This window comes from Macaca mulatta, chromosome 13 (assembly GCF_049350105.2).
Source record: "Macaca mulatta isolate MMU2019108-1 chromosome 13, T2T-MMU8v2.0, whole genome shotgun sequence".
Classification (NCBI taxonomy): Eukaryota; Metazoa; Chordata; class Mammalia; order Primates; family Cercopithecidae; genus Macaca; species Macaca mulatta.
In genome coordinates, this window is record NC_133418.1 from 8,010,355 (window position 1) to 8,037,836 (window position 27,482).

General features: G+C 40.7%; 1 protein-coding gene across 4 annotated transcripts in view; it reads right to left on the reverse strand.

Moving 5' to 3' along the window:
- The window catches only part of AFF3 (ALF transcription elongation factor 3), a 580,285-nt gene that overhangs the window by 309,583 nt on the left and 243,220 nt on the right, over positions 1-27,482 (reverse strand). For all 4 annotated transcript variants that reach the window (XM_077958872.1, XM_077958871.1, XM_077958869.1 and 1 more), the window contains one exon: positions 1,701-1,748. In XM_077958872.1, coding sequence (XP_077814998.1) covers positions 1,701-1,748 — 48 coding nt within the window. The remainder of the gene's footprint in view (positions 1-1,700; positions 1,749-27,482) is intronic.

Sequence of the window (27,482 nt, forward strand, 5' to 3'; positions counted from 1 at the left end):
CTTCAGCCTTGCATATGGACACAAATCAGTGATCCGGTGGGTCCATGTTCTCCCTTTGTTTCAGGGCTCATCTGAAGAGGGTGTGGTACAGGTGCAGCACTGGCGGTGGGAGGGCGGAGAGGGGAGGACTGGGGTGAGGGGACATGAGGCTCTCATCAGCTCTCTTTAGAAAACAATAAGTGTAAAGCTGAATGAGCTATTGATTGTGACACTCAGTTTTATTCAAATTGAATTTTGCTTTACCTAAACTCTATTCTTTTGGTGTGTAAATTACTCAAGTCTTTATTCAAACTTCAAGCCTTGTATGGAAAACAGAATAGGAACATCAAAGGATGGATTTCTTCCATATCCTCAGAAGGGCCAAGACAGAATAAGAAGGTAGAATTTTTCTACTTAGGGAAACCAAAGAGGGGATTGGTGTGTTGTGGTATTACCTTTTTGCGGACATAAACACCATAACCAATCAAAGGAAAATGGCTTAAAAATGGAATACGTGAACTGCAAACATGAAAGTATGTTGAAAGAGAGAAACAGGAAAAGTTATATCAGCATCTTATGTTGATTGTTCTTTAACTGGAAACAAAGTCCCAGAATAGAGACAATATAGATATAAAATAGACTATGTATTTTATTTAACATATACTTAAATACCAGAAATGAAGCTGCCTGTTTTGGCAATTGCTTTCTCTATAAATCTCTGCCAGAAAAAAAAATCATTATGAATTCAACAAATCACACTTCAATTAGTTATTCTGGTCAACGTGCGACTTATTTATGAAATAATGCTTTCCAGAAAGAAAAACATTCTGCTTTTTAAAATCGTTGTGAATGTAAAATTTTAACCCAAGTAATTATATTACTGTAATTCACCAGCATTAAAAAAAAAAGTGTGTAGGATGTCCAAAAGAAAGGACCATATTAAATGAAAATAAAGTTTTTTCTTTTAACAGTGAAATTCCATACCATCTGGCCTAATTTGTCTTGGTGTTTTGCCCAGTGTAGTATCAGCTTTTTGAGAACTATAAATTATTAGGTAACTCCCCTGAAAAAATATGAGTGAAGGAAAATATGGGTTGATGACGACATCCTGATTATGTGTCTGAATATTTGGGAAAACACTGATGTGGCAGAACAGCTCAACCTAAGTCAAGCTGGGCACGAAACTGGTTCAGGGAGGGAACCCGCACTAGCCACAACGGTGATGAAAAGGACAGGCTCGCAGAGGGTGACAGGGCGAATAACATGTGGAACAACAGAGAAATAAGAGCTCCAGATCCTCAACATTACCTCTTTGTCAAGTGCTTCTGATTCCAATTAAGTTTACAGGAAAAATAACCAGGCAACCCCTGCCTGACTCAAAAAAAGTACAGACTATTAAAGGATGCTTTTAAACAGCAGGGTGATAAATGGGGCATCCAAATGCGAGCACCAGCATATTTTTCATCTAAATTCTCTCCTTCTGTCTTCCAGCTGATCACTTTAATAGGGTGTCACCTCAGCCTGTGCAGAGGTGCCCAGAGGGGGTACAGCTGCTAGATTGCTAACAGAAGTGTTGCTTCAAAAACTTATATGACCACTCTCAGAAAACGTACACGTCAAACAACAAACTATGGGCTCCTTTATCATGGAGCCACAGGTTTCCTTCCCATTTAGAGTCTATGTCCCACAGACTGGTAAGATTGTTTAAAGAATTATCTTACCCGGATTATTTCTTCAACACAGCTGTTGGTTTCTCCAGATCTACTCTCCTGAAAGCAAAGAAAAAAAAATTAAGCCTGATGGAATAGATCGATGACCACACAGAAGACATGCAAGATTCCAAATGAGTGGCCCTCCGCGCCAAAAAAAATTCATCGAGTTACAGGTTGAGGGGATGCCTGACCTGGGACTGGCAGACAGGCTCTTTCCCTAACAGCCAGCTCCCATTGTGGCTGCTCCCCCTTCTCCAGCTGGAGCACCACGCACACACCCGAGAGGCTCAACTGTGGCCCCTGAAACCACACCCCTTACCCGGGATGGGCTCCTAGGGGCACAGAACGTGACCTGCAGGTATGAGCTCCATCCACCTTGGGCGCCATTAACGTGCGGAAACTGTGGCCTCCACTACAACAGTCGATCCAATTTATCCACCAAATACACGCGGTGGGCCTACCAAGTACCACAATGAGTGCTGCTGCTTAAGTAAAAGTCTGGTAGTTCCACCGTCCTCAGAGCCTTGGTTTACCGGTTTGATGGGCAGAAAACTGAAAGACCAAAAAGAGAAACATCCTCTGGATGTTGGCCTGGCATGTGGGGCGTCACGTTTGGGTCACTCGTTCTGTCACTCACGCTGCCATGTGCTGTGCAGATTAAAGAAGTTCCGAGGTGCAGTGGCTTCAGGTCACAGCCGACTCGGGGGAGCATTTTAAGTTCCAGAGATACTACATGTTTCCTGCTGGCTACACAGCCAAGAGCGTAGGATGTGGGTTGGTGGGGACACAGAAGCAGTGGATGCTGGTGAAAGTGCCTACCTGTGGTCTCAGGGAGATCACTTCTCTTGGTCCTACAATTCAAGGATGTCAACCTGAGAGGAGGTGTCACTGTGACATCCTGGAATGAGGCTCTTCTCCGCAGTCTCTTCTCCAAGCCCACTCTCCCTTCCTCCTCACTGTTCCCTCTCTACCAGGAACGCTATCTGCACCTTTCCTGGTTTTGCTAGTTAATTTCCTGAATTCATTCCTAGTTAGTTCCTAGTTAAGTCATCCTTCAGACAGCAGCTGATCCACAGCTTCCTCAGAGCAGCCGCCCTGACCCTGGAGTGCTTGCCCACAGCAGCCTCCACTTCTTCAGAGCCCTCGCCACGACTGCAACTCAATAATGAAGTCTCCAGTAATATCTCCTCCCTCTGAAACATCAGCTCCCTGGATTCTGGGGCTCCCTGTCTTCCAGCACCATGCTTCACACAGCATGGGGCACACCCCATAACTATTGGCTGGTGGTAGGTGTATGAAGAAATGAATGAGTTTACTGCCTGCAGTTCTGAGGGGCATGAGGCTCATCAGAATCAGCACTAGGACTTTAAACAATATTACAAAGGCTCTACCAGGGACCGTGCCATCACACTCTCCGTGCCCTGTGTCTGCCAGCTCATTCCTTGTCCTGGGGAAGAACATTTCCTTTGAAATACTCTCCCCTTCACTCGAGTAAGGTGCCAGGGTGAAGGAAGATCCATGAGGCTTGAAAAGGCCCCACATGTGATCGAGACCTTCTCCTACCCAGAATTAAGGGATTTATCCAAGTCTTCTTCCTAGGTCCAGAAAGTTTACACGACTTGCCCAAGGCCACACAGAGTTACCACATGGTAATCTCTGTCTTAACTTTTTTTTTGAGACCGAGTTTCTCTCTTGTTGCCCAGGCTGGAGTGCAATGGCATGATCTTGACTCATTGCAACCTCATTGCAACCTCAGCCTCCTGGGTTCAAGCAATTCTTCTGTCTCAGTCTCCCAAGTAGCTGGGATTACAGGCTCCCACCACCATGCCCAGCTAATGTTTGTATTTTTAGTAGAGATGGGGTTTCACCATCTTGGCCAGGCTGGTCTCAAACTCCTGACTTCAGGTGATCCACTCGCCTCGGCCTCCCAAAGTGTTGGGATTACAGGCATGAGCCACTGTGCCTGGCCTGTTTTAACTTTTTGAGGAACTGTCAAATTGTTTTCCACAGTGGCTGTAGCATTTTATATCCCCACCATCAATGTATGAGGGTTCTAATTTCTCCACCTTTTCACCAATACTTGCTATTTTATTCTACTTTATAATAGCTATCCTAGTAGATAAAAAATGGTATCTCATTGTGGCTTTGATCTGCATTTTCTTTTTTTTCTTTTGAGATGGAGTCTCGCTCTGTCACCCAGGCTGGAGTGCAGTGGCATGATCTCGCCTCCCAGCAACCCCTGCCTCCCAGGTTCAAGTGATTCTCTGGCCTCAGCCTCCCGAGTAGATGGAACTACAGGCATGTGCCACAATGCCAGGCTAATTTTTGTATTTTTAGTAGAGATGGGGTTTCACCATGTTAGCCAGGCTGGTCTTGAACTCCTGACCTCGTGATCTGCCCGCCTTGGCCTCCCAAAGTGCTGGGATGACAGGCATGAGCCACCGGATCTGCATTGTCTTAATGACTAATGATGCTGCGCATCTTGTGTTTACTGATCATTTGTTTATCTTCTTTGGAGAAATGTTTATTCAAGTACTTTAACCATGTTGTAATCGGGTTGTCTTTTCATTGTTTTGTTATAGGAGTTCTTTGTATATTCTGGATACCAGACCTTTAGCAGGTATATGATTTACAAATATGTTCTTCCATTGTATGGGTTATTTTTCACGCTCTCGGTAGTGTTCATGGATGCACAAAACTTTAATTTTGATGAAGTCTAATTTATCTGTTTTTTCTTCTGCTGTTCGAGCTTTTGAGTATCATATCTAAGAAAACATTGCTAAATTCAAGCCATGAAAATTTCCCTGTATGTTTATTTTCTTTCAAGAGTTTTACAGACAGTTTTAGCTCTTTCGTATAGGTCTTTGATACAATCGTCTGGGAACTTTTAGGTGAAGTTTATTTTCTTGTGGATTATTTGGTGAATTTTCATTAAAACAGGAATGTTATCTTCTTGCTTCATTCTAGTCTCATCATTAAAAGACCAACAACAAAATGTGCAAGGCACAGCCACCGTTACGAGTAGTGCATGAAGATAACATGCATATCTATCCTTATGAGCCAAGAAAAAGAGTGTTCAACGTCATGACACCAGTGCTTTTACTAATACTTCACACCCTTTCCAATACTCATCCTTCCTTCTGTGTTCCCAAAAGCTTCAGCTGGCCACACACTTATTACAAGCTTTCACTCCCATTCCCAATTCCTTACCCGGGGACTGCTCTGGAAACGCCACCATTCCGACATTCTGATAAAACTAGATCAGAGAACTCGTTTGGAACCTGATCCTCTTCCAGGGAAGCCCGAGGTGACCATCACAAAGGTTATATAGGAAAGTCTCAGTCGGGCCAGGGCTTGATGGTCAATGGAAGAAAGATTTCCTTTGGTGCTCACGGTGGGGATGAGTGGTCTGAATTAGAAAATCTACTGTCAAACCTACAGAATCATTAATCATGTCTCTTATCCTACTTCTAAGTCCCAACCATTTCCTACTGTGTCACATGCTGGCAGGGCAAATGCTGAATTTTCAATGTGCTTTCTGTTTTCTACCCTAAAACAATTAATCGAAAAAATACTTGACCTCAGGTCTTCCTGGTGGAATCACCCAGATATAACAGCATACTAAAAACACTCTTCAGATTAAACTTTGGGTTTGAATCCTTAAAGCTAAGCTTCCCTGAATACCACACTTTTAATTTCTTTTGATGTAGTGTATATAAATGACAGGTTGCTTTTATAACTATCTGTTTTACAATCCTATAAGTTTCAACTATTCTACTCTAATAAGGAAATGCACTGAGAGAGAAATGCAGGATAGATGCCTTATTAGACACTTCTCTCATCACTGGAGGCACATGTAGGATCTTTACACTAGGTCATCTCTATGGCAGCTCCAACCACAAGCCTTGATGGTCTGGACAGACATCATTCCCTACTAGGAAGGCCCTTTGTAAAGCTAAGGAGGCAGCAGAAATGAGGCCAGGATCGGAGCTTGCAGTGAGCTGAGATCTGGCCACTGCACCCCAGCCTGGGCAACAGAGCGAGACTCCGTCTCAAAAAAAAAAAAGAAAAAAAAAAAAAAAAAAAAGAAATGAGGCCAGGATCAGGGACTTCTAACGACAGTCTCAGGAAGTCCTGGCCTTAAATTACAGCATGGACAGTCTTTGGCAGAGGAGCCTCTTGAGTCTTTTCAGAACCCTGAGAAATGTTCTGGGGACTCAAGAAGAGTACCACATTGGTTTGAATCTCCAGGACCCTACTTAGATTGGAGTGAATCCATGGGCTACAGTATCATAGAAAATCTGAATGGGAAAGAACCTTGGAGCTCCTTTCAGGCCAAGTCAATGACTTTAACAGATGGAGACACCGTGGCTCAGAGAAGTGAAGGGCTCTGTCCAAAAATCATTGTGGCAGCAAGGCACAGTTGAGGCAGAATCCACTCACATTTCAACACCAGCTCGCTGAGTTCTCTACTTATCTCATGCTGTCTCCCTCAGCTCAATCCCTAGAGCTGGCTCATGTTGAGGTAACTTGCATGATCACAGCATGAAAATCCAAAAATGCAGACAGTATTGAGGTAAATTTCCTTCTCCTTTCCATGTGGCAGATTACTCAATGCTTGACCATTGCCTCTCACTAGCTAATCTCCAACACCACACGTGTAGACCAAAGGGGGAAGAGAGGAGAGGGGAAGTAGAGAAAAAAAGTCAAATCTACTACCCATTTGTGACATTAGAAAATAAGGGATAAGGGTTTGTGTCCTTAGAATGAGGAGGATGGAATTCCACCTCATCTTCTCCAAATATACAGAAAGGGTAGGTAGATCGATAGGGTTGGGGTTGGGGGATCTGGGGGACCTTTTACCTTCTTGAGGTCTTTCTCAAACCTGGTTTCAGCTGCAGTTGTGTGCTGACTGTGATTATATTTACATTTTGAAAACTTTCCATGTTTATAAACAAGATTAAAATATGCATGTAATTTACGTCTCCAAATTCATGTTTATATTTTTCACAATAAAGTTATTGCTTTCCTTGGAAAGGTACCCACTGAGAAGGAGGGCTGCACAATGCACATTTTAATTACTCTGTATTTTTTCAGGGTTTGTAGCTGTTGTTTCACGCTGAGTTGCTGAGCCGTTGCTCCGTATTTACCCTGACTTTGATGAACCCACCTCATTTTCCTATCATTACATTTTGAAATCTGTCATAACAGTCTCACCTCACTGCACCTCCAACTAAACTTCAATTAAAAGCTAGCAACCCCAGCTGATTCTCCTCCTCTACAGCGCTGTCTATCGTGTGATTTCCCTAAGTCCTACCACTTACATGTACATGCCACACACTGCCAGGAAATGTACAGAACTACACTGTGGGTAAGTATAGCTCAGGGAATAGCCAGGAGCATCCCATCCCCAATGGCGGAAGTCCCTAATGACCACGCCGAGCACAGAATATGGGAAGAAGCAGGGCTTAAGAAAAAAGAGTGTGATCAAATCAGCGGGAAATGGTCTTTCATTGCAGAGACAGGTTGCACGCGTCCTCATTTCTGAAAATAGTTTAACTCTTTATCAGACACATTTCAGGCGGGACTTCCATTCTAAAATACTACTACTTTCAAGTCACAATGCCTTTGTTTATCTTCAAGCACTCAAAGACCATCAAGCGTTTAGAAATTGCATATCCCATGTACACTCTTAAACATTCCTGCAGAAATATTTTTAAATCAATCTATTCTTGATTTATCAAAAAACTGACATACAAAAAGTTAGGTATGCCGTCGACACTGCAAAAGCATTGGTGAGGATCTGAGCTCAAATGCAGGGACCATCGTAAGTCCATGGGAAGCCCATCCCTACAACTATGTCTCCTGCCTTACCTTTTAGGATAGGGTCACCTGTGAACAGAGGCAGACAGCCAGTTCTCTCCCAAATTCAGCCTGTCTCACACCTAACCTGCACCATCCCCTACCATGGGATTCACTCTGCTCCCAAACCCCAAGCTAGAAGCCCAGCTGCCTCTGTTCTCCCTCTGATCCTGCTGTCTACACCATCATCTACATATGTAGATGAGGAAAATGCAGAGGAAAAATACACAAACAGCCAGGGCTTTAACAGAGCATCAAAATAAGATATGCTAGGAAAAAGGAAGAGAAAATACAATTATTATAGTTAGAAGTGTTTAATCCATCCCTATTTTTCCTAACAGACAAAGAATACAAAAGCTCAGCTTTAATACTCAATTTAAGGGTCTTTTTAAATTATTGTATCACCAAGGGAAAATAAGTCAACTGTATTCATATCAGCTTACAGAGTTTTTATCATAAACCTAGAAAAACTGAAAATACTCTACTGTTATTTTAAAATCAGGTTAATAATTATATTCGTTGAATATAAACGAAACAGTCAAATCTCAATAGCTCTTCTGTGTAGCAGTAATAAACAGTTTAAAAATATTTTAAAATCCCATCCATAATTTAAGAAAAATAAATAAGGATAACCTCAACAAGAAATGTTTGAGATTTGTTTTTAAAACTTCAGAGTTAGCCAGGCATGATGGTGTCTGTGGTCCCAGCTACTCTGGAGGCTGAGGCAGGAGAATCGCTTGAACCCAGGAGGTGGAGGTTACAGTGAGCCAAGAGTGCGTCACTGCACTCCAGCCTGGATGACAAAGTGAGACTCCATCTCAAAAACAACAACAATAAAAACAAAAAAACAAACAAAACGAAAATAAAAAACTTTCGAATTTTACTGAAAGATACAAAACAAGACCTGAAAGGGACTGAGCTAGACTTCGCAGATACCTCCGAATTCCAGTATATGGTATAAAGTCAAATCAATATATGAACAGGAACAAACCACAAACTACATTAACTTTAAAAAAAGTATTGAGGCAGGTGGGGCGCGGTGGCTCACGCCTGTAATCCCAGCACTTTGGGAGGCCGAGACGGGCAGATCACGAGGTCAGGAGATCGAGACCATCCTGACTAACCTGGTGAAACCCCGTCTCTACTAAAAATACAAAAAAACTAGCCGGGCAAGGTGGCGGGCTTCTGTAGTCCCAGCTACTTGGGAGGCTGAGGCAGGAGAATGGCGTGAACCCAGGAGGTGGAGCTTGTGGTAAGCCAAGATCCAGCCACTGCACTCCAGCCTGGGCGACAGAGCGAGACTCCACCTCAAAAAACAAAACAAAACAAAAAAAAAAACAAAAAAAAAGTATTGAGGCAAAATTCAAGTAACATAAAATTTACCATTTTAAAATAAACAATTCAGGGGCATTTAATACATTCACAATGTTGTAAACCGTAATCACCTCTATTTGGTTCTGAACTATTTCCACTGTTTCAGAGTAAACCCTGTACACAATGAGTACATTCCCCATTCCCCAACAATATAAGAACTTTCTCTTTCTTTTTTTTTTTTTTTGAGACGGAGTCTTGCTCTGTCTCCCAGGATAGAGCATAGCGGTGCCATCTCGGCTCACTGCAACCTCTGCCTCCCGGGTTCAAGTGATTCTCCTGCCTCAGCCTCCTGAGCAGTTGGGATAACAGGCATGCATCACCATGTCCTAATTTTTGTATTTTTAGTAGAGATGGTGTTTCACCATGTTGGCCAGGCTGGTCTCAAACTCTTGACTTCAGGTGATCTGCCCGCCTCGGCCTCCCAGAGCGCTGGGATTCCAGGCATGAGCCACTGTACCTGGCCTACTTTTTACGATGGTTTTGCTGTATTAAAACATTTTACACTGCACTGAAAAGAAGAAAATGAGAAAATGTTCATGGGTGCCATCTGCTTGTATTGGTAGATTTTCCAGTGGATGTGCTGCCTCTCGTTTACGTATTTCTGACCAGTTCCTAGCAGAGAACTCAGTACAACAGAGCAGGCATTCGATTATATTTGTTGAATGAATAAATAAATTAGTAGCCAATACACTAAAAAAAAAAAAAAAAAAAAAAAAAAAAAAGACTATTTACAAAATGAAAGTCCTAAACTTAAGAATAACGCTGGTTATGGACATTACAAAGAAATGTCTTTGCTTTATCCAAAAACTACAACAGCAGCAAACCACCAATGTTCTAAATTCTTAGAACACCAACATTTATTTACTTCATTAAAATTAGACTTATATCCATTAAGTACAGAAACCATTAGTAAGTCATTTGACTTCCCTAATTCCCACATTGGTACCTGTAAATTAGAGAGTAAGTATTAACCTTCTATTAGCAGACAATATTGTTAAAGAGCTAATAATTTTCTATCAGATATTTAGCAACAGGACGAGGTGTTTCAATTATGTTACTATATTTGTGAACTGAAATTAGCGATCTGAATCAGAACTTGTAGTTAAAAGCGTATTTGGTTTTCAGAAAGTTAAGTGGTCTGTCAGTGTGCTGACGATGTCAAGAACCTATTGATGGCACAAAGAGATGAGAGATGAGAAGCAGGGACAGTGATTTCATATCCTGATCACTAATTGATATCGAGTGCTTATCCACAGGGTCATGTCTAAAAAAAGTGCCGCAGTACTGTCTACTGGGGTCGTCTTCCACACTGCTCTGTCAACACTGGGAGAAGAAACCATGTTACAGGGCTTCCCACTTGCAATTTGACATTGACGAGAATACTTTAAGATTTCTGTGTTCTTTCGCCTAAAACCCTGTAGTCATTAATTTTACCAAGAAGATCACACAGGTTCAGGCAGGAGTGACAATGCCGAAGTCATTTAACTCTCACATTACAGGCAAACTTCAGTGAGACTTTGTACATGTACCATTTCCTCTTGACCATTTTCCTGAATCTTTAATTTAATTAATTAATTAATTTATTTATTTATTTATTTTGAGACACAGTCTTGCTCTGTCGCCCAGGCTGGAGTGCAGTGGTGCCATCTCGGCTCACTGCAAGCTCCGCCTCCCAGGTTCATGCCATTCTCTTGCGTCAGCCTACTGAGTAGCTGGGACTACAGGTGCCCGCCACCACGCCTGGCTAATTTTTTTGTATTTTTAGTAGAGACGGGGTTTCACCGTGTTAGCCAGGATGGTCTCGATCCCCTGACCTCGTGATCCGTGCACCTTGGCCTCCCAAAGTGCTGGGATTACAGGCGTGAGCCACTGCACCCGGCCTGTTTATTTATTTTTGAGACAGAGTTTGGCTCTTGTTGCCCAGGCTGGAGTGCAATGGGGTGATCTCGGCTCACTGCAACCTCCGCCTCCCGGGTTCAAATGATTCGCCTGCCCCAGCCTCCTGAGTAGCTGGGATTATAGGCACACACCACCACGCCCGGTTAATTTTTGTATTTTTAGTAGAGATGAGGTTTCACCATGTTGAGCAGGTTGGTCTCAAACTCCTGACCTCAGGTGATCCGCCCGCCTCGGCCTCCCAAAGTGCTGGGATTACAGGCGTAAGCCACTGCGCCTGGGCGAACATTTTCCTGATTCTTTATATAATTCCATTTATGTAATCTAATATTCTTTTTTTAAGGGATGGTAGGAAATGTACATGAAAACACATCTGATTATCACTTATTTTCAGTTTTCTAATCATGAAATTCTGAACACAAAAGCTTGCAAGACAAACAGAATAATCTAACGTGGCTGAAGAAACTAACCATTTCAAGATCCTACTTAGCACCGCTCTAATTTGTGTCCCATAGTAAGATGGATAATCAATTCCCTTTTAGCCATGAATGGAAATGACCACTGCAAATGGCAAAAGTGCTGCTGCGTATTTGACGATATTCTATTTGGCACATTCTATTAATTTTATTTAAGCATTTTGCTAAAAGACGTAAAGAGCAGACTCACAAATCACCCTTTCTATGTCACGTTCTTTATGGATCTTTCTCTCCATTATCATCTGACCTTCCGAACGGGGTCTCAGCTCTTCCCAATCCTCAGAACAGAGCTCATTCTGCATACTCAGCATTGGCCATTTCTATGTATGCTCTCTGAGGTGATATGCTGGAAATAAATGCTGAATAAATAAATCCAGCTGAAATCAGCCAGAGCACAGGAGAGAAGGCTTATCTGAGAGGTGGGAGCAGGTAGCACTGGAAAACATGAGTGAGAAACTGGCACTTTTATTTTTGTTGGCTGTTGAGGAATTTTTCAATACTCCAAGTTTTACATTTTTAAATCAATCTACCTACAATACCCTAAATATTTTCTTTTTTAAAAAATTTACGAACATTTATAGCATTTTCATTCTTTTTAAAATTATTATTATTATTATTTTTTGGAAACAGTTTCACTCATTGGCCAGGCTGGAATGCAATAGCATGATCTTGGCTCACTGCAACCTCCGCCTCCTGGGTTCAAGCAATGCTCCCACCTCAGCCTCCAGAGTAGTTGGGATTACAGGCACCTGCCACCATGCCCAGCTAATTTTTGTATTTTGGGGAGAAGCGGGGTTTCACCATGTTGGCCAGGCTGGTCTCGAACTCCTGACCTTTAGCTCATGCCTGTAATCCCAGCACTTTGGGAGGCTGAGGCGGTTGCGTTTTCATTCTTTATTCTACTGGTGTAGCTTTACTGTTAGTCTTGGAAAATAGTTGCAGGATATGAAGAGAGCTATTATAGTAGCAATCTGTTTTATCTTTTCCCTTCTACTCCCATAAAATGTTCAGATCCTTGAAAAACAAGGCGTGTGTCCCAGTAAAAGGCAGAGTGAGTCCTTCTGCTTGTAGAACTTGGGGTATACGGGGCTGAACTCAGATGTTAATCCTCACATGTGTCCCCTCTCCTTTTTCAGAGCTGGCTTCAGAACGTCTCAGCAGTGACTGCTGACCATGGAATTTTCACGTAAAACATCACCAGCTAAAGTTAGCCCCAGGTGATCCTGCTCAGCAACTCAGAAGGGAAGGGAGCTTCAGAACTGCTTTCTATCATCATTCCAAAGCCTCTGGGTAGGACCCAAGGAGAAGACAATCTGTATCTTGACGCACACACTAGTATTAGAAAACTCCATGGTATTGTAATCCAAAGGGAGAAAAAAATGGTTATACAAAAGGGTCAATAAGAAATAGACATCAGAGGCCAGGTGCGGTGGCTTATGCCTGTAATCCCAGCACTTTGGGAGGCCAACGTGGGAGGATCACCTGAGGTCAGGAGTTCAAGACCAGCAAACATGCTGAAATCCTGTCTCTACTAAAATTAGCTGGGCATGGTGGTGTGTGCCAGTAATCCAAGCTACCTGGGAGGCTGAGGTGGGAGAATCGCTTGAACCTGGGAGGCACAGGTTACTGTGAGCCAAGGTCATGCTGGTGCACTCCAGTCTGAGTGACAGAGCCAGACTCTGTCAAAAAAAAAAAAAAAAAAAACACATCACATGTAAAATATGCTCAGATTATTCCGGCATGATTCTATTTGGACAGAATGCAGGACATCCCCTCTTCAATGCCACCTAACACCGTGTGTGAGATCCTCCAAGTACAGGGAAGGGCTGGAAAGAAAACCACGTGCTTAGGTCACTTTTTGGCTTCACAACCTTTGGCTTCTCTCAAGAGAATATTAGAGTATAGAACTGATCATAAGGCAAATTTCTGCACCAACAACTTACCTTTCCAATAGAGAAAAGTTTGTGTTTACTGAATACAAAATAAATTAACTAAAAAGCCTTGTAATCCAACTAAAACACACCCAGGATGATGTTGGAACAATCTAACAAAAAAAATGACGTAACAAAATGTTGTGATAAACACCCATAAGAGCAGTCAAAATTAAGTCAGTAAGTGTCAATGAAAAATTGTCATGGTTATTTTCTATCTAATGCCATGACTTAAAGGCTTACAGAAAAATAAAATAAAAATCGTTCAGTTATCTCTCAAATCTCCTCTCCAACATAATCATGCTAAGGAATAATAATGTGCTTGATTATGGACGTGATTTCTAGCACTGGGAAAATAGATGGGTTTTAGAAACTACTTCCATTAGGCTAAAAAAAAGAGGACACTTGGAAACATAGCAATAGCAAAGGAGTAAATGATACAGACTATTTAATGTAACATGCAACCAAATGGGGGACATGGAAAATCTGCAAGGTAGTCTAAAAAGTGAATGTAAGAAAAGGCTGGCTACTGCTTAGGCAGATGGTGTAGTGTGAAATGGTACAAAATCAATGGATGACAGAGAAAAGCATGATTCCACTTCTGCCTCGCTTCTGCCTGCGCACCATAAACCATCCTCAAAGTTACAAGCAGAACGAATTAAGAGAGGGCGCACCCCAGTTAGGTGGCAATAGTAAGAGAATGTTTTAAGCACTTTACATGGCAGCCCCAGAGAAAACAGCACCCATGGCATTGGAGGGACGGGCAGATACAGTCACAGAACAACTCTCTAAAAGAAACCACAGCCGGGGAAAGCAAATGTCCTAGCTCTTCCCTAAGATAGCATCCCCAAATTGCAGACTAATTTGTTGTTGGGTCCCCAAAATCACCAGAGGCTGTGTGGTGCAGTAGGTAGGAACATGGGCCTTTGCAAACCCAATTCTGCCATTAGCTACATGTGTCCCCACAGTGGGGGCATCATCTGATTTCTCTAGACCATATGTTTTTCGTTTGTAGAACTGAGACAGTAACAGCACCTACCAAATGTGAGGGCTAAAAATGAGGCAACGCATATAAAGCATTTACAAGGTGTCTACTACACAACAGCTGATCAGTATAGAAATACAATTATTTTATTTTAGAATTACACAGAAAGTATTTTCGTATTTAGAAAAGAAAGCAATGATTACTAGGAGGCAACAAGAGGTCACAAGAACCAGATGATGATATCCCTACCATTTTCCTCTGGTTTTGAATATAATGTGTTTAGATTTCTGCAAGATTGATTTCCCAGTGGGTAGAAGGACATGATGGATTGGTTGCTCATATAGCTGGACGGACTGGTCGCTAACTGAACAGCCATGCCTAAGAAGTATTGTTCAACATACTTTACCGTGTGCTTACTGTGTTTCTGGCATGTCCTATATGCTAGGGATTCATAAGTGAGTAAGACAGACAAAAATTCCTATCCTCATGGATTTATATTGTAATGAAATATAAACAGTAAAATAATAAATAAATTATACCATATAGTAGAATATGAAATGTTATGGGGAAAAATTAGACCAGGATAAGAGTTTGGGAGTGTGGGATGGGGTTTTATGCTTGTAATCTGTCTGTTAAATAAACATGCTATCTGACAACCAAGACACAGTATAAGCCCCAGGCTGTTAGCCTCCTCCCCTCTTCCTACCTATAAACCTATAGTATTTTTTCCCTTCCACTATGAGAACTTCATTACTCTGAGTCATAACTCCGTGTTTAATGTTTACCTGTCACTAAGCTGAAAGCTCCAGAGTCTAGTGACAACAGCAAGACCGAGGAAGGGTCTCAGCATTTGAGGAACGGCGGAAGACAGTGTCACGGGAAGGAGAATCAAATGAACCACACTGGACGCCTCATGTTTGTAAAGGATATTGTTATTTATGGGACAGGGTTCAAACTCATTCTGGGTCATTCCAGACACAGGAGTTTGAACGAATGGGGGAAAGTCCAGGGATGATTCCAGCTTCCCAAAAGTTCTTTTTCACACTTAGAATAATCTACAAAGAAAGTAAGTATGATTGATTCCATGTTCAATCGGAAGTCAAATGACTGAGTGGAAGTTACTTATTAACCTGCACTTCTAAAATGTAAGATTCTAACTTTAAGACTCTAATTCTGGTCATTTCCAACACATTTTTTATTAATAAAATGTTGAATGGTAGATTTCTGTATCTTCTGGGTTAGTGTAGTAGTAAGTCTATGAGTTCTTTGTTAAGAAAATCCATACAGAGAATACAAAGACTATTCTAAAAGTACCAATCTAAAACTATGAAATAAGAGTAATTATAGTAGCCAACAAATTAAATGGATTAATTGGGTAGAGATTTGAGAGATTATAATTAATGATAAATCAATAAAGTATTCAACATGAAAATCTATTACAACCCTGTTTATGTTATTTAACTTCAAGCATTCAGTTCTGTATGCTTATAATTAGCAAGCTATAAAAGATGCCATCCATAAAAACATAATGAGAAGAACTGTTTATAATAATTAAGATTCATATGCACAGAGAGAAGGGTTCACACAGCTACAGGTTGCAGCAAACAAAGGGTTAAGCTCATTATTGAGGAAAATACTACATTTAGGCAGCATTTATTAGACACTTAACCCTATCAGGCAGAGCCCTGCTTGGAAAATACATCATCAACAATGCTTCTTACAAGATAGGCGAGATTTTCCAATGTGAGGTAGCAAGTACCGGGAGTCCATGACATTCTGTAACTTTGCTAGGCTTGACTCATCCAACTGTGTTAGTAATAATTAAACTCTAGCTGATGGCTTTTATGTTCTCTTCCTGGTTTCTCAAGTCTTCCCTGCACTGATGTTTTATTAAAAATATATTGTGTATTGTGAAGGCCAGTAGAGAAAAAAGTTTACATTTTCCCTTTCCGCCTCTGGGCTGGAGTCTGCCTTCTCTAGCACTTTGTCTCATACTCTGAGCACTGTTTGAGGCTTCTCATGGGCTTGCCAGTGGCAAAATCGACGCTCAGGGGTGGGAAACATAAACCCACAGTACAAAGACCCTCGCTTTTTAGATCCTTTTGTAATTCTGGCTTTAGAAAAATCAAAGTTTTCATTCAGCAGAGAAGAAGCTTCTTCCCCCTTTCATAGAAACTCTAATATCTACAAAGACCCACTCAGTGAAGCCTAAAATGCTTTCTAGACACATAATTGTAGCAATAAAAGTGTGTCTTCACCTCCCACTGTACCTCTGAGTTGATAGATACAATTTGTTACTCCATTGACAACCCGCCAACGTTTCACAATCATTAGAGTCAATGGTCCTTTTCTAGATATAGCATAATGTAACCTTCAATATTAACGTGGTTTTTTTTCCCCCATCGGTGCAGGCCTAAGACAGAACAACTCTAAGACTAGTCCCAGCCTGAAGTCACAGAGATCTTTAATGCAGGCCACGGGCAGGACAGCAATGATCAAGGAAGGGTAAACTCTAACACATATGAATTGGTAACCCAGCCATCAGCCACTGTGTGGCCTGGTCCATTAACTGCCCTCTGAGCCAAGCAGGCACCCCAGCAGTCCTCGTTTAAAAAGGACAAAATAAAGGAATCTTAATAGAGAGATTGGGGGGCTTATTTTTCACGATCACATGCCTTTAAAGGATAGTCCTGGAGTCAGCTCTGATCAATACAGCCTCTCCTGCTTCCTGCTTTCAATCTGTTAAGCAAGAAAATGCTTTTCTGTTGGCACTAATCCCACTCTGCCCCCAAAGAAGAGAAAAAAAAACCTCCCGAGAGACTGTCTATTTAATATCCACACAGTCGGTTTTTAGAAAAACAAAACAAAACAAAAAGCCCAAGGAAATGAAGACGATCAGAACACTCCTGGAAAAACCCTCCTGAAAACTTGCCTGAGTAAAAGAAAAGTCAAAAGACTACAGAAAGAAATGATGTCCAGGGAGCTCATAATCTGCTTGTGGCAGAATTCTAGTTTCTAGAAAGTCACAGATTAATAAATTCATGTGCTCATTCATTCATTCACAGATGACCGCTGGGCACCAATGCTGTGCCACCAGGGATACCATGGTGAACAAAAGCCGTAGGGCCTACCTCTCAGGGAGCTGCACATTCTACAGGGGAGCAGGCAAAAAATAAACACCACAATTTTAGATAGTGACAGGTACTTGCAAACAAAGTAAATAGTGTGACGTAAAAAGGCTGGTCTGAGCATGACGATTCCTTTCAGCATGAAGCTTCCCTCAGATCCCAAGGTATAATGAGGACTTTTAGTCCTTTGGATGGAAGTTCTAAGATGAGAGACTATATTAATCATCATAGGTGTAAAAGCCAAAAATACAACAATGTAAATTTCAAATGAAGAAGGAATATACAATCTCAATTTCTACCACATCCCCAAGACCCTTGGAAGAACCTATTTATAGCTTTATCGCAGCCATTCTGAAAAGGTAGAGAAAAAAACATCACAGGTTTTTGAAAAGAAATTTTGCAAATAACATGGCAGTATTGCAAAATGCAAATGGAAATGCTGCTGAGCCATCTGCTCAATATTACAGCAACATTGGGAAAAGGCTCTGAAAGAAATGATGTTTGAAATCATTAAAAAAATAACATGTCAAGTTTAAAATACTCAAGAATCTTAAAACCAGCATCAACACATTCAGCAACCATATGGCCCTACAGCAGGTTAAAAAAATAATCGCCCTGCTTGCAATTTCTACTTCAACCCAATGGTTTCTAAAACATGTTTCTTTTTCCCATTTGAGTACCTTTTCTTTCCATTGAATTTCTTGGTGTTTACAGTTACTTGAATTATACCTGGAGCATAATTTTTGTTTCACCCTTTCCGAAGTAGAAATAAGATAGTAAGGAAGATTAAAAGTAACATGTTCAAGAAGGAATGTGCAGATGACTCTGTATAAATTGTTGAACACATCTTGTTTTAGGTTTATTGATTTCTCCATCCTGATCTCACAGTCTCAGTAATAACTGCTAATCTCATCGAGTATTGTAATTTCCCAGGCACTCTGCTAAGTGCTTTATAGTCATTATATCATTCAATCACCACAAATTTATAAAGTAGATGCTGTTATTATCTGCATTTTCTAGATGCGAAATTTCCTCAAGGTCATACAGGTAGCATGTGGCAGGGCCACAGTCCAAACAATTGTGTGAGCCACGTCTGTGCTCTTAACTGCTATTATATGCAACGATTCAGTGTTCAGATGTTTGTGTTGACGTCTCAAGGTTAAAAAATGAGCAATATAGATTTCAGGGTAGAATTAGCTCCCTTGTCTCATCAAAAAGAGAATCTTGGAGAAGTGTTTTAAACTAAACTCTAAACCAGTGGTGTCCAATCTTTTGGCTTCCCTGGGCCACACTGGAAGAAGAATTTTCTTGGGCCACACATAAAATACATGAACACTAATGATAGCTGATGAGCTAAAAAAAAAAAAAAAAAAAAAAAAAAAAAAAAACCACAGAAATATCTCATAAGGTTTTAAGAAAGTTTACAAATGTGTGCTGGGCTGCATTCAAAGCTGTCCTGGGTCGCATACAGCCTGCAGGCCATGGGTTGGACAAGCCTGCTCTAAACAACAGAATTAGATGTCTAAAGAAAAATTACTGCAGAAACAGAAGACAGAGAGTCAAAGAGTTGGGAAAACCAGGAGCAAATGGAAGAAACTGAGTGAGTTAACACCATCAGCAGGGTTTTAGAAGATTAAGATCAGAAAAATTTACCCTGCTCCCCACAAGAGGTCAGAGACCCAACATGTCAGCCTGACTTTCAAAATGACCTTGACAAAACCATCAGTTCCAGGGCCTTCAGCAGATGATATGCCCTACTGCATAACAAAAAGCACCTACCTCCAGGTAAGTAACTATTGCAACTATAGCAGCAGGGTTTCTGTCTGAGTAAACTTTCCAGCATTTATCTGAGGATAGGCCAATGGCACCTAACACAGTGCCTGACCAGCACTGCACAGACGTGTATTCAGCAAATTCAGTGAAGAGTTTGTGACACAGAAAAGTGACACACTTTTCAATATGTGACACAGAAAAGTGATCTGAAATGGGTTGCTTTATTGTTCAAAACTCATAAGCCAATACCAATGTTTGGTAAAAATTACAAAATTTGGCCAGGTGCAGTGGCTCATGCCTGTAAACCCAAGGCTTTGGGAGGCTGAGGTGGAAGGATGGCTTGAGGCCAAGACTGAGACCACCTGGGTAACACAGCAAGCTCCCATCTCTACAAAAACATAATAATTTTTTAAATTACAAAATTTATAAAGGCCCAGAGAATTACAAATTTATAATGAAAATCCTTGGTGTTTCAAATGAATTTAAAAAGTAGTTTCATTCAACTTACTAGCTTCACATAGTCCCTTGTGGATGGAGTGGGAACTCAATACATGATTACTGATAGCAGTATTAATTCACATATAAAAATATTACATCGGGCTGGGCGTGGTGGCTCACGCCTGTAATCCCACCACTTTGGGAGGCCAAGGCGGGTGGATCACCTGAGGTCAGGAGTTCAAGACCAGCCTGACCAACATGGAGAAACCCCGTCTCTACTAAAAATACAAAATCAGCCAGGCATGGTGGCACATGCCTGTAATCCCAGCTACTTGGGAGGCTGAGGCAGGAGAATCACTTGAACCCAGGAGGCGGAGGTTGCGGTGAGCTGAGACTGCGCCACTGCACTCCAGCCTGGGCAAAAAGAGCGAAACTCTGTCTCAAAAAAAAGAAAAAAAATTACATCGAATGGTCAGTGTCTGGTGCATGCATTTTAAATGCTGAAGTTGTTTTTGTATCTGGATCGTAAGAAGACTTTTTAAAATTATAAAGCATATTTAAACGTGATGATTAGTTTAGAATGGACCTGAGGGAAGTCAGGCAGTAGGACTATCTGCCAAACATGTAAGTTCTCAAAATGTAGAGATATAAATGAAGTTATAAATGTAACACTATCAATAGCAAAAAAAAAAAAAAAAAAAAAAAAAAAGACAAGGAATAAATGAGCATTACTGATGCACATGGCCTCATGCAATGGTCTCAGTGCAGAACTTTATTTGGTCTTATGAAATACTTTCCCAAAACTTCCACTTGGCATTCCTCTGTCTGCTGCTTTTGCCTAATGATCTTATCTCCTGACTGATTAGCTATCTTGTCTGTCTTTAGCAACCCTTTAAATCTCATGCAGCCAAAAGTTATAAATAAAACAAAGCGAATAAACCACAACTTGGGTAAAACAAACCAGTGTGATAAGCAGTTGTGAAGTTACAGACTGATCACAGAAAAATCCATGTAAACAAATCCACTAAACACACAGTCATGAATTACAGCTCACAACCTCCCATCACTTCTGCCTTCTGTTCTCTAATTTGGGGTGCTTGGTAAATCTCTGGTCTAGAGTGGCATCTTATTTTTGCAATCCTTGGCTGTAGGTAGAGCTTGGCCTCTTCTCCACTCATCAGGAAGTCTTGAAAACAAAGACGCTAAGGTTTAGAGTGTCATAACTGGAAATATGAAAGGCATTTTGCAATATTACCAAAAACTTGAAATGAAGGTTAAGAAATAGATCTGCATATAATGATCCATTTATTTTTGATGAAAATGATTTGTCAAAAGGTAACTCAGTGAGGAAAAGGTAATGTTTTCAAAAATGGTTCTAGAACAACTGGCTATCCATATGCAAATAGATGAACCTTGAACCTTGCCCCACAGCACGTAATTAAATCGTCTCAAACTGGATCTCAGACCTAAATATAAGAGCCAAAATGCAAAATTTCTAGAAGAGTAAACATGGGTGAAAATCTTAATGACTTTGGGGTTAGGAAAATATTTCCCAAATAAGACACAAAAACACAAACTACAAAAAAATCGTTAAAATTAAAAACTTCTATTCTTCAAAAAACTGTAAAAAAAAAAGGAAGAGATAAAGGGTAAAGGGTTTCTTTTGGGTGTGATGGAAATGTTTGAAAATTGATTGTGGTGGTGGTTGTGTAAGTCTGATACAGTAAAAACACTGAATTGTACACTTTAAATTAGCGAATGGTAGGATGTGTGAGTTATGTCTTATAAAGCTGTCACAAAAAAATTAAGAGAATACACAGTCTGGAAGAAAATATTTGCAAAACATATATTTGGCAGAAGGTTTGTAACCAGACTTTAAAACTCTTAGAGCTCACTAAGAAGACCATCACGTCAATAAAATGAGAGCAAAAAAATACCTGGATGGGGTATGTCAAAAGGACAGATAGTCAATAGAAGGAATTCTAATGGCTAAAGCTTAGAACAAGAAAATAATTAAACAAAGCAGCATTGGATTATAAGGTGAAGTATTAAAAAAATGTTCATGATCCTATATTGATATAAATGAATGCCCAAATAAAAAAATAGGATAGGACAGATAAATATCTTGTGCATAAGAATTAAAATAATTTACGTAGCTACTCTGCCCTGAAGAAGGTGGAGCGTAACTCCCCACTCCTTAAGTCTGTCTGAGCTGCCAATAGTGACTTCTTTCCAACAAATATAGCATGGAAGGAGGGAAAAAGGATAACTCTGTAGTGGAGAAACCTGGAAAACACTGTCTCCGCCAAGTAATTAAAGTCAATGTCAGCTGTGCTAAGTCATGTTGATAGTATGTAGACCTGACATGATGTGCTTGGACTGGCACTCTGCCTGTGTGGTCTTCCTCCCTAAAACCCATAATCCCAGTCTAAACATAAGAAAAACATCAGACAAAGCCAAATTGAGGGGTAGTCTATAAATGTCAGGCCAATATTCCTTAAAACTCAAGGTCATCAAAAATAAGGGAGGTCTGAAAAACTGTCACAATCTATAGAAGTCTAAGAAGATATGACAACAAAATGTGTGTTATCCTAGATGAAATTCTAGAATAAGAAAGACGTTAGGTAAAAACTAAGCAAATCTGAATAAAATATTGACTTTAGTTAATAATAATGTATCAATATTTGTTCCTTTGTTGTAATAAATACGCAATACTAATATAAAATGTTAACAATATGATTTAAACAAGAACCAGAATTTTATTACACAATATTCAAAATGTCCAAGACATAATCCAAAATTACTAGGCATACAAAGACTCAGGAAAAATATGAACTCACATGAGGAGAGACAATAGATGCCAAAAGTGAGATCATTCAGATATTGAAGTTAGCAAATTCACTGAATTGTCCATTTAAAATTGGTGGATTTTATTACACATAATTATGCCTCCAAAAAAATAAACAAAAAAGGAGTAAAAATTTTAAGAGTACAGATAACATTGAAATATTACATTAGTAGTAGTTTAGCTTGAGAGTGAGACAAATTGATTCTTATGGACTGTTCTGCAACTCAATAACCACTATTCATACCATTATTTCTTAGATAAGTCACGTTTTAAGTTTCAAACAATCAGCTTACAAAAAACTTGGCACCTAATCCTTTCTTAAATGGATGGCCAACCATTTCAGAAAATGTTGAACTGCGGAGACCCCATCTTAAACCCAGGAACATGAGACTTCTGATTATTTGGGTATTAAATTATATATAAATATGTCCATGTTATTCATATCTCTCAAAGGATTTTGGAGATAGTCAATTTGGAAGAAAGGTAGGATTTTAGAAAACTCTCTAAAATGATGACTTGGCTGACATGGGGCATATAGGAGAGAACTATTAAACTTTCTCCCTTCCTCTGGCATTGAAATTACTGTTAGGAATGAATGAGTTCTGCTTTTATAGAGTACTACTCATTAAGTCCCTCAGTCGTTTCCTAGAAAGAACCACAGAGACAGTGTTCTAATTTTTATCTTTACTTTTTACTCAACTATTTGCATAGGTACATAGGTTTCAAGAAGATAGCTCAAATGAATATTTATTTTCTCACAGAGAAAAATCTGTGAAACTGATAATCTTTCACTCTAAGTAAATAAATAATCATAATTGGTATCTATGTTTGAGAGCTCATTTGCAAACGGTTCCTATAATTGTGCCACTCATTTACAGGCACAACAGAGAGAATCAGAACATAATCCTGCACCCTACTTATTTGCATGAATTGTGATCAATTGTCACAGTTTGTTTATAAGACTGAATCATTTTTAGTCCTAAAATAATTATGCTGATGATCAAATGATTCTGTATTATTTAGTTTTTAGAAAATGTTTAATACAATCAATGCATTCTCAGATGTTGAACTACAGGGCTTTTTATTTCACTGTATTTGCTTTACGTCCAAGAATTGAGAGGTTTTTTTCAAGTCATTCTGTCAAGAGTTCATTAGAAAAATAAACTAAAATGAATCTACATTGTGCTTTTTAGGTGTAATAACAGGAATGTAACATTAGAGCTCATACACACACATCCCAGCTTGTAGCAGACCAACTTCCTGTGCCTGATGGTGAAGGATCCCCCTCATCCTACAACCCTACTCAATTCAGCCTTGGTCCTAAAAAGAATTCATCATTCTCTTGTATCTTCTTACAAAGTACTTTGTGTCTCCATTGTCCCATTTTTCCTTGACTACCTTTATTAGGGAAGTCTTTCTCCTCAAATTCACCTTTAACCCATGGAATTCAAGATCTCACTAATGGCTTTTTTTGCCTGACATAAACTAAAGAAAAATAGCTGGTTTACTACATTATACTGGATTCCTGTCCAGAAAATATTCACTCCCCTCCTTCTCCCACTGTGGATGGAATATCCTAACCTGCCCCTTGAGTTTGGTTGGTCAACTAACTTACTTTGACCAATGGGATGGACTGGACACGACAGCAGCTGAGGCTTAAAATGTGCTTGCTCAGCAGGGCTCACCCGCCTGAACTCCCACCATCACCATGAAAAGGACATGCCCCAGGTAACATATGGTTGAAGGACTGACTTGCAGATCAGATCTGAATTCAACCTTCAACATGGAGCTGGGCCCAACCAGTTCCAGCCTGGGCTGGCAGGCCCACAATGGAAGCAAAGTGAATAAAATAATTGCTGTTTTGGCAGGGCATGGTGGCTCATGCCTGTAATCCCAGCACTTTGGGATGCTGTGGGGGCGGATTACTTGAGCCCAGGAGTTTGAGACCAGCCTGAACAACATGGCGAAACCCTGTTTCTACAAAAAAAAAAAAAAAAAAATTAGCTGGCCATGGTGGCATGCACCTGTAGTTCCAGTCCCTCTGGAGACTGAGGTGGCAGGGCTGCCTAAGTCCAGGAGGTCGAGGCTACAGTGAGCCATGATCTCACCACTGCACTCTAGCCTGGGCGACAGAGCGAGACCTTGTCTTAAGAAAAAAAAAATAGAGCTATATAAAAGAACGAGATCATGTCCTTTGCAGGGACATGGAAGGGGCTGGAGGCCATTATCCTTAGCAAACTAACCCAGGAACAGAAAACCAAATACCACATGCTCTCGCTTATAAGTGATAGCTAAATGATGAGAACGCATGGACACACAGAGGGGAACAACACTCACTGGGGACTTTTGGAGGGTGGAGGGTGGGAGGAGGGAGAGGATCAGGAAAAATAACTAAAGGGTACAGGCTTAATACCTGGTTGATGAAATAATCTGTACAACAAACACCCATGACACAAGTTTGCCTATGTAACAAACCTGCACTTGTACCCCTGAACTTAAAAGTTAAATAAAAAAGAAAACAAATGTTGTTCTAAGCCCCAGAATTTTGGGGTGGTTTGACCTTCAGTAATAGCAACTGATACACCTGCCTTATGAACATGGAACTTCATTCTCTATGAATACGGCTGGGTTAAATCACATTTTGGAAAAACTGCCAAAATAAAGCAGCTCTGCTTCTCCTGTCATAAGCACAGTGCTAAATTGAGTTTGGATGGCTTTCCTCTAATAGAATTATTTTACACTTGCCCACATCAAAGCTAATGTTTCTCCTTGCTGCCCACTCAGTCTTTCAAGATTTTCCTGTGAGTTATCCTCAGCACTCTGGTGCACTACTCTTCAGAATAGCTGGAGCTATCTGCAGACATGCCACTCTGCACCCTGCCTTCTAGAACCACATCCTTTTTAGTATGGAATTTCTTTTTCTTTTGAGAGCGGTCCGGGAACCACCAGCAGCACAAGCATTTAGAACTGCTGTTAAAATTACCGATTGCTGGGCCCACTCCAGACCTACTGAGTCAGAATCCCTGGGGTGGGATCCAAGACTTTACATTTTTAACCAGCTCCCTAGGAAAGTCTTATATTACAACAAGGTTTGCGAAACCCTGATTTATGAATATGCTAACTAACCAGAGCCCAAGCCAATACCTAATCCTGGAGGATTGCGATGATTATCCACCATCATCTAGAAATGCACTTGTTTATTCCTAATTTTTGTTTTCTATGTGTTCATTTTCCGTCTACTTCAACACATTTTCTTCACTTTTCATCACATGAAAGCTCAATTTTTTTAAAAAGTAATCTTGGTACAGCATATTTTCAAAGCCTTTGTTTGAACAAGAGAAGAAGTTGCAAAACTCTGAGCAAGCACCAGGAAAAATCATTTTTGATCAGTTGGTCGTAACTCACAACATGCTACAGAAGGGCCAGACGAAACCGGGAGCTTAGGCCCGGGGGTGTCCAGCCAGGAACATCCAGTCTTAGCAGACCAGGCTCCTAGAACTTTCAGTCAATAAAGCTTATGGTCACTCCCCCAAAAAAGGATAACCTAAATAAGTGATTTCAATGCCTCTTCTTTACTAAGAAATGCATATATTCTCTCAAAAATGTGATACTTGGGTCAGTCAGGTATTTTCCACATAGAACAATACTCTTCGCTCTTCAAAGAGTTGTCCTTGCACTTTTAACTTTTTAAATTTATTAACAATTTTTTATATTAAAATATTTAATTGTGGCTGGGCACAGTGGCTTACAACTTGAAATCTCAGCACTTTGGGAGGCTGAGGCGGGAGGATCACTTGAGGTCAGGAGTTCAAGACCAGCCTGGCCAACATGGCGAAATCTCATCTCTACTAAAAATACAAAAATTAGTGGCCGGGCACGGTGGCTCACGCCTGTAATCCCAGCACTTTGGGAGGCTGAGGTGGGTAGATCACGAGGTCAGGAGACAAAGACCATCCTGGGTAACATGGTGAAACCACATCTCTACTAAAAATACAAAAAAAAACTAGTCAGGCATGCTGGCGGGCTCCTGCAGTCCCAGCTACTTGGGAGGCTGAGGCAGGACAATGGTGTGAACCTGGGAGGTGGAGCTTGCAGCGAGCCGCGATTGTGCCACTGCACTCCAGCCTGGGCAACAGAGTGAGACTCCATCTCAAAAAAAAAAAAAAAAAAAAAATAGCTGAGTGTGGTGGTGCACACCTGTAATCCCAGCTACTCAGGAGGCTGAGGTAGGAGAATGGCTTGAACCTGGCAGGCAGAGGTTATAGTGAGCCAAGACCGCATCATTGTCTAGCCTGGGCCATGAGAGCAAAACTCCGTTTCAATAAAAAATAAAATAAAATATTAAATTGACAGATAAAAGTTGTGTATATAATTCAAGGTATACAATGTGATCATCTGATATATGTATGTATTGTGTAAAGATTATCACAATAAAATTAACATGTCTGTCGCCACCCATAGTTATGTTCTGTGTGTTTGTATACACATACAGTTAAGACACTTAAAATCTGCTCTCTCAACAAATTTCAGGTAAGCAGTGCAATATTATGAATAGTCACCATGCTGTACACTAGGTCCCCAGAACCTATCCATCTTATAACTGAAAGTTTATACCCCCCCCTTTTTTTTTTTGAGACAGAGTCTCCCTCTGTCGCCCAGGCTGGAGTGCAGTGGCCAGATCTCAGCTCACTGCAAGCTCTGCCTCCCGGGTTCACGCCATTCTCCTGCCTCAGCCTCCCGAGTAGCTGGGACTACAGGTGCCCGCCACCTCGCCCGGCTAGTTTTTTGTATTTTTTAGTAGAGACGGGGTTTCACTGTATTAGCCAGGATGGTCTCGATCTCCTGACCTTGTGATCCGCCCGCCTCGGCCTCCCAAAGTGCTGGGATTACAGGCTTCAGCCACCGCGCCTGGCGTGAAAGTTTATACCCTTAACCAACAGCTCCCGCTTTGAATTTAGTGATTCTCTCCTTTGCAGAAAGAATCAGAGGGCTTCATAGGAAGTGACTCACAAATCCAAATTCTTTGGGTTTCTTATGGAAAGAAATCCTACTGGTAACAGACCAGATTTTCAGCAACGTT